The following is an 8,511-nucleotide window of genomic DNA, read 5'->3' on the forward strand; positions in this document are numbered from 1 at the left end:
GTGTATGTCACGTAACTGCGTGCTCAGTTGCTTCGGTCATATCCAGCTCTTTGTGACTATGGACTGTAGCCTGCCGGGCTCCTCTGTCCATGTGATTGTCCAGGCAAGACTACTGGAGTGGGTTGCCATGCCCTCCTCCAGGGAATCTTCTCAGCCCAGGAACTGAGACCTCAAACCCATGTCTCCTGCATTGCAGGTAGATTCTTTACAACTGAACCATTGGAGAAGCCCCTCTGTAAGTGTATATTTATGCAAATAATTTAATATATAGCTATAAAATAATTACACATTTATTATATAAAATCTATTTTTATTATTCAATTTCCATAAATATAAACTATTTTTAAGAGAAAGAGTAATGGATTTGCAAAGCAACTATACTTCAGTAAAATTTAATTAAAAAAACAGAAGGCAATGGATAAACATCAAGGGCCTGCTGTATAGCACAGAGACCCACATTCAATAGCCTATGGTAGGACTTCCCTGGTGGTTCAGTGGTTAAGAATCCACCTGCCAACCCAGAAGACATTGGTAAATCCCTGGTCTGGGAAGATCCCACATGCCATGAGGCAATTAAGCCCCTGCACCTCAACTACTGAAGCCCATATGCCCTAGAGCCCGTAGCCACGACAATGAGAAGCCACAACCAAACAATAGCCCCTTACCTGCTTACACAACTAGAGAAAGGCTGTGCACAGCAACAAAGACCCAGCACAACCAAAATAAAAATAGTAAATACATTTCTAAGAAAGCAGTGTTTGCTTTAAAAAATATCCTCTGGTAAATCATAATGGAAAATAATATAAAAGTGTGTATATATGTATAACTGAATCACCCTGCTGTACAGCAGAAATTAACATAACATTGTAAGTCAACTATATTTTAAAAAAAATATTGAAAACAAACAGTAAACAATGAAAAGAAATGCTGCCATTAAATTCTAGGGACATTTGGTGACCTCCTGAAGGTCGGGACATCTCTCTTTCTTCCCAAAGGAGATCACCACACCCTAGAAAGGTGTTAAAGACACCTTTTCACAGAGGGAGGCTTACTCCCTGGATGCTCAGATCAGAGGAGAGTTTGTAAGAGACAGACTCTAACCACACGATTCCATGTTATTTAGTTTCAGTCTGGGACCACCTGTGTCTCAACTACAGTCTGCTTCTCAATGTCTGGGGGAAAAAAATGATGAGCCTCAGTTCCCCATTTGTAAATAAGAATTCTAGTCCCCTGCCTGTCTTGCTCAGATGACTATTCTGGACATAGAAGGAGATAAGGGATGTAGGAAGTCATAGGAAAAGTAAAAGTTGTTGCTGTTGTTGTTACTGTTATTAATTGTTATTTATTTTTACTCATCCTGTTGAACAAAGCTCAAGTCCTGGCCTCTGTATGAAGACATTTGGTCCCTTCCCGAATCCACAAGGGTCACCCTCATACTAACAGTTTCCAGGCACCTGCTGTGAACCACACTCTACTCACATTGCTTGGCCACACACAACCATTCTAGGGGCAAAATAGGAGCATCCCATTTTGCAGATAAAGAAACTGAGGTTGATCTGACCCAAGGTCACAGAGAAGGGGAGGAAAAGCCAGGATCCAACCCAGGTCTGGGAGGGTCAAGTCCACCTTTTGCCTCATCACTAGGAGTCTGCCTTGGGGCCCCCAACAGCCACCAGACGTGGGGGCGCCCTTCCCAGCTGTCTGTCCTGCCCTGTTTCAAGTGGGGCCTAAAGACTCTGTTTACCTCTCACGGTCAGAGGCTTGTAGCCTGGGACGCCTTGGCTTTCACACATTGGCTCAGCTGGCCGCACACTCTAACCATATAAGGAGCAGCCAGTAAAAAGGAAGAATGTTCCAAGTTAACATGACTCTGAGCTCTTGGCCAGAGCATTACCTGCTACAGGCCTGAACCCCAGGGGCTCATAAGCTGTCCAAGTATTGGGGGAAGCACACGGTGACGGGGCCCAGGCGGCTGCAGAGAGGAAAGCTGGCCACTCTCCACTCAAAATCAACTGAGCAGCCCAGCCTGGGACCACAGGAACCCAAACACCGTCAGCCAGACGTGGGCCCCTCAAAATGATTTCCGTGAAACTTAATCAACATGTTTCCATTCCTCCCCTGTGAGCACAGCCCGGCTGCGCCTTTAACTGCTCCTCCACAGAATCTGAGGCAGGAGACAGCCTGAAGCTGAGAAAGAAGAGGGTGTCACAGCCCAGAGCCCATCTGTAGCCCTCCAGCCCCCTCCCCTGTGACCCAGTGTCAGAGATGGAAACACCAATGGGGCTGGCCGGATCGGCCCGCAAGGCTGGCACCTGTATGATGCTCACAGACCTTCTGGAATGACCCACGGTACCTTGTATGATGCCAAAGGACAGAGAAGAGTGTCTGTTCCCGGCAGTCTTGTCTGGGCATGAGAGGAGAGGAAGTATGGGTGTTTGTAAATTTCTGATTAATGTCTTTGCAAAGAGCCTCTATTATTATTGTAATCTTAAGTCTTGTCTTTATCAAGTAAAATAAGCAAATAGAAAGTGCACGGGCTTCCCTGGTGGCTCTGACAGTAAAGAATCTACCCACAGTGAAGGAGATCTGGGTTCGATTCCTCAGATCCCCTGGAGAAGGGGAATGGCAACCCACTCCAGTACGCTTGCCTGGAGAATTCCATGGACAATGGAGCCTGCTGGGTCGCAAAGAGTCGTAAATGACTGAACGATTAACACAACATAAAGGGCACAGGTTGACGCATTTTTAGCTCTGTACATACCCCTGGAACCACTACCCAAATCAAAAAGTCAAGATTTCCACGCCCCTCCCTGCAAGAAAGAAGCCCCCACCCAGACCACCCAGTCCCATTCCAGTGGTAAGTACTCTTGTGACTATTGGAATTTTGTTAAAGAAAAATTCCCATGCAGTGTGATCTCCACTGTGTAAAAATGTGTGTAAGCTGAGAGGCCATGAAATAAAGTGTTAACTGTAGTTACCCCTGAGGGCTGTGAGGGGCAGGGGCTTGAAAGTTGCAGTTTTAATTTTCCTCCTCAGCCGCTGGATTTTCCTAACACTCTGTAACCAGCCTGTAGAGATTTTATAATTGGGGGCTGGGGGTATAAAAGTGTGATTGTGTGTGTGTTTTTAAGTCTGGTTCCCTTTTTAAATGGTCTCACCAGATGTGGTTAGCTGGGCCTTTTGAGAGGTGGGCTGAACTCTTAAAGGTCCAGCTTTATCCATTTGCTCCAACAGGCACAGATTTTAGCATCACCTAGTGTCGACACCTCCAAGCTTGGGGAAAGAGAAGATGGAGGAAAGCTGAGGTAAGCAGTATCCTCAGGCTGCGACCTTCAACCCCTACTCTCCTCTGTGGCAGAAATGCCAAGGAAAGATGAGATTCCACCGTTAACTCACTGAGTTATCTTGGCTTCAGTTTCCCCATCTGTAAATGGGAGGCGTTGGGCTTATCTATCTCCAAGGCCATTCCAAGTGGGGCCTCTCTAGAATTCGAGGTATAATCAGATCCAGGAAGGATGTGGTTCCCCAATGAGATCAGTTAGCCCACAGGTAGTGAGAAAGTTTACAAGGGTCTGTCTCATCCATTTTCCTACTCAGGTCCAGGGAAGGTCTAAACCAGCAGCCACAGATGCAAATACCTACAGAGGCCTAAGAGTTGATGTGGAAGACGGAATTGGCCTCTGTGTGAGAAAATAACCCCTCTAGCCCTTTGGCGAGTGACCCGTTATAGTGGGCCTCAGGATCAGGGAAGTAGCAGGGAGCTGTGGCTCCTGGGGCACATGCCCCATTTCGTCAGCTCCAGCCCAGTGCTGCCTTTGCCCAGCATTGCCAGGTCCACTGACATTTTAGTAAAACTTCCCAATATTTTAAAACTTGGCCAAACCAAATACATCTGTGGGCCTGATGCAGCCTGGTGGGTATCAAGCTGTGACCACCAGGCTCAACTACCTGGGACCCTCCCCTTGAACTCCTCCAGGCAGGAAAATCTAACCAGTGTTCGGTTGCTCTGGGTGCCAGGAAGTTATTGCTCACATCCATCTAAAGCTTCTCCTGCTTTGAATCCTTTTTAGTTTCGTGTGGGTGGAAGCATGAGTGAGAATTGGCTCCTTATTAAAAAAAAAAAAAACAACTTTCAGAAACTGGAAAAACAACTCAGATGCAGTGAACTAAAAAGCAAGTGGGAGTCAGCAGACCCACTTTCAGTCTAGCTTTGTTGTGTATCATCTGTGTGATCTTGAGCAATTTGGTTCACCTCTCTGGGCCTTAGTTCTATGTTTGTTCCTTTCCCTCCTGGCCCTTTTGCCTCTGCCCTGGGGTTCATCTCCCACCCAAACCACACAAGGTTAATAACTATTATAACTAGAGCTTTTTCCTACTGAGCAAGACTTCTGTGGCATGTCTTATGTTAAAAATTTTCCATACATTCTTTTATCTCATCTTCTCAACAGTTCTATGGGATGGGTATATTTATTCCCATTTTACAGATTAAGAAACTGAGCCCAAGTCAATGGTACAGCCAGCATATGAACCTGCCCACATAACTACTAGTTCTTCTGCCTCTTCCCCAGGCTCCCTGACACCTGGCTAGGCTCCCCTTTGGCCACGATGGTCTTTCTAACACACAGACCCAACTGTAACCTTCCACTGCTCAACTATCTTGAGAGGCTCCCCATTGCTTGAGCAGCTCAGCCTGGCATTAGTGGCCCATTAATCTCCCCAGAATCCCCTTCCTATGTCTAATACACAATACACCCTAGCTCAGGGCTTCCCAATGACCCATGTATCTCATTCATGAGTTTTTCTTACTGTTCACCTAGCCTAATTTATTGTTTTTTAATATCCATTATTTATGGGGTTGGCCAAAAAGTTTGTTTGGGTTTTTCCCAAACATTTTGGCCAGCCCAATACTTCCTATTCATCTCTCTGTCAATTCATTCTCAACTTGAATTTATTTGTATTTATTATCATGTGTTCCTGCTGTTTAAATCACTTCCTAACACTCATTAAGATGAAAAGCTGTAAAATGAGAAATGTTCCTCTAAGTGCCATCAAAGTCTCCCCTTCCAGGACCCTTTGTGGGGTCCCCACTTTGGGAAACACATCCTGAACTCCCAGAGCTCCTCCCAGACTGGGTGAGCTCTTCCCCACCCTTCAGAGCCCTGCTCCACCTACATCTTTTTTTTTTTAGCTGCTTGTGGAAATCTTAGTTCCTTGACCAACAATTGAACCCAGGACACTGAAAACCCTGAGTACTAACCACTGGACGACCAAAGAACTCCCTCGACCCATATCTTTAATTTTTTCGTGATATGTGTGGTTCCAAGCAAAGTGATGGACTCCACTGCTCATCATTCAACACAGAATTCCCAGGGAGTGGTCTGCCTTCCCCAGTGACTGCAAGCCCCCAGGCAGGGACCAGGGCTGACTCATCTCCAGGCCCTGATCCTTACACAGGGCCTGGCACACAGTAGGTGCTTTGGAGGACCACCTACCATTGCAAAGATAGGTACTTCGCAATGTTGAATGAAATGAATTGGACTCAACCAGCGTTTTTCAAAGCATGGGATGGGATCACAGGTGGCCCATGGGATGATTTGGGGAGGATATGAACTTGCTGTGAAATCACAGTAAGAAAGTTATTCTAATTCTCTCCCAGTCCTCTTTATGAGACCAAAGAGAAAGCTCAGTGCTAATATACCTGGAACACCTCTCAGACACTTAGCTACTACTTCTTTTAATAGAAAGAAAATAGTCCTGGGCTTAGAATCATCTACATCCAACTTGATCCAGCCACAATTTTCTAATATATATTCACTTTCACTGCATTTATTTGTACAGTTACTTTCTATTAATGACAATGAATACTGATTTTTCATGGGCATAAGATTTCCTATTTAAATATATTTTTAAACTTACAAAGTAGTTGATTTCAAGAAAATATTAAGTAAATAATAAGTAGTACATTTTATAATTTCTTTATACCTTATCCAGTAAGTAGTTAAGCAAAACTTATTATAATGATATGGAAATTTCAGAAATGTGGGACTAGATAAGCCCTAAGCCCCTGTCATAAGATGCTGTGACCTTGGGCTGCCCAGAACACTGAATAGCCATTAATCAAATCACCCCACAAACATTACAGCTGTGATGGGTTCCACAAAGTAGAGATACATAGCATGCTAGAGCGAAAGGCAGAGGAATCGGGACTTTCCTGAGGAGGTGACGTTGGGTGGAGACACACAGGATGAATAGGAATTCATTTAGAGGAAGGTGTTCCACCTAGCAGGAACAGCTGTGCAAAGGCCCTGTGGCAGAAGAGAGCATGAAATATGAAAACTCGGAACCAAAGTCAGAGCGGCTGGAGCACTCTGACTCCAGAAAAGATGGGCAAGTGGCAAACTTTAATATTTAGACAGAGATAAGAGGAAAATCCATCCCTCACTCCCATTCAGGAAAGAATTGTTCACCCTTTGAGAGGAGCCACTCAGTGTCTGAGCCTTGATCTGAGTTGTCTGCGGCTCAGCAGGGCATCTGGATTCTAAAACGAATAACTACATTAAGTCTGAAGCCAGAAAAAGTGGCTCTGGGGTGGCCAAGACGACCCAGTGCAAGTTCAGAATTCAGGGTGTCCTAATCGTCACTTCCTGATAGAGTGACCTTGGGCAGTCACTTAAGTTCCCAGAGCTTTGGGTCTCCATCTGTGGGGTGGAGATATAGCAGGTTTACTATTAGAGGGGGTGTGAGTTACATGATCTCCTGTATGTTAATTGCCCAGCTCAGAGCCTTGCCTGTGGTGAGAGGTGAAGATCTTATGATCTTATGATGACTATTGTCAAACAGCTCCAAGAGCGACGTGTGTGTACACCTGCCCTGTGGTACGTGGATTTAGGAGTCTGGTTTTACAGTGTGTCTGTGGTGTATATGCAGGTGATTATGCTCATATTCTAGCAATCTGGGGGAGCAGGCATACAAGGCTCGGGTCCGAGAGGGCATGTGTGTTCAGCGGTGTGAGAATGTTTGGATGCTCTGTGTGTGTATGTGTTAACCTGTCTGTATAGAAGTCTGCATGTGCACAAATTCAACTGACACAGATTCAACCTCATTCATCACAGTCAGGGATTAAAGTTGTGGCCTGTCCCCGGAGCCCTTTTCCAAATCCCCACCACTTCTGTGAACCAGCCCGGGGCTCCTGGCTGAAACTGGGCTGAGATTCCTTGAAAACAAGCTTTTCTTTCATTCTGTTTCCAGATATTGGCACAAACACACACACACAGCACCCCAGCCTTCTCAAGGTGCCAGCTCAGAAAGACACGGCATGGGGGTACAACCCTCCCTTCTCTCTTTCCCACTCTGCTAGGCCTACCTCTCCACCCAGTTCCCATGGGAGCACTTCCTCTTGGACCAGTGAGCAGACCTGACTTTGCTTCTCTGAGTCGAAAGCAGCAACACCAGGCCAAGTCTGGGTGAACAAGTCCCTCCTCTCCTCTCGGTACCCTAACCCACCTTGCCCTGTGGCGCCCGACTGGGCTAAGAGGGGACTTGAACCCTTTCCCCATCCAAACAGGGTGACAGCAATGCACATATCTGACCCTCAGCCTCAGGTCTGAAATGTAACACTGCCCCAAGTTTGTCCAAGGTTCAAAGCTAGGTTTCAGCTCTGATCTGTGCAATGGGATGGTGCAGTATCAGAGTTTACCAAACATCCAATCTTAATGCATCCACTTCACACAAGGACAGAAGCAGGTCCAGAGAGGAGGGAGGGAGCCATCGCCAGAGACGGGTTCCTGCACCCTCCACCCCACCCCTGCTGGTGAGGGCAGTTAAGCACAGACCCCTGGCCAGGAACTGAAGGTGGTCTCAACGTAAAAGGAGTCTGCCTTGGACACCCCCTCTAGGGCTGTGCCCTTCAACAGGGGACAGAGCAAGGTGGTCCAGGCCTTGGCAGGCGTTACCATGGTGACGGGGTACAAGCGACGGCTGCTCCTCTCCCGGATGACTCTCAGAGGGTCCGGTCCGCGCGTCGGTGCCTCAGTCTGTCGGATGCAGCCTCAGACCCTCCGCCTAGCCCTGGAGCGGGCGGAGCGGGCTGGCCCCGGGGCGCCGCCGACCGGCCTCATTTGCCAGGGGAGCCGGGGATTCGGGCAGAAAGACAGAGGGGATGCAAGAGAGACGCAAGGTGATTGAGACTGGAGACAGAGACAGAAGGGGAGAGCCGCGGGCGGAGAGGGCCGGGCCCACCGAGGGCGGCCGCAGGGGCGGGGCGGGCGGGGCGGAGGCTGCTCCCCGCGTGGGACCCGGCGGCCGGCGGCGGCCCCTCGGAGCCGGCGCCTTGCCCCCGCCCCGCCCGCCGCCGCCTGTGATGAGAACCAGACGCCCCCCTCCCGGCCTAGGGCCGCGGGCTGCCAAGGGGAATTTGATCTGGCCCTGTTCCTCACTCCTCCCGCCGCCGCCGAGCTCCTGCCTCAGTCATCTTGCACCCCGCCCACCCCAGGAAGCGCCCATTGTACAGAC

General features: G+C 48.1%; 1 protein-coding gene across 1 annotated transcript in view; it reads right to left on the bottom strand.

Annotated features, from left to right (window-relative positions):
• The window catches only part of KIAA1755 (KIAA1755 ortholog), a 38,516-nt gene extending 30,302 nt beyond the window's left edge, over positions 1-8,214 (bottom strand). Inside the window, exon 1 of the mRNA XM_069546957.1 lies at positions 7,953-8,214. Coding sequence (XP_069403058.1) covers positions 7,953-7,955 — 3 coding nt within the window. The 5' untranslated portion in view covers positions 7,956-8,214. The remainder of the gene's footprint in view (positions 1-7,952) is intronic.
• Between the last annotated feature and the right edge of the window lie 297 nt (positions 8,215-8,511).

The sequence above is a fragment of the Ovis canadensis genome, chromosome 13 (assembly GCF_042477335.2).
Source record: "Ovis canadensis isolate MfBH-ARS-UI-01 breed Bighorn chromosome 13, ARS-UI_OviCan_v2, whole genome shotgun sequence".
NCBI classification, from domain to species: domain Eukaryota; kingdom Metazoa; phylum Chordata; class Mammalia; order Artiodactyla; family Bovidae; genus Ovis; species Ovis canadensis.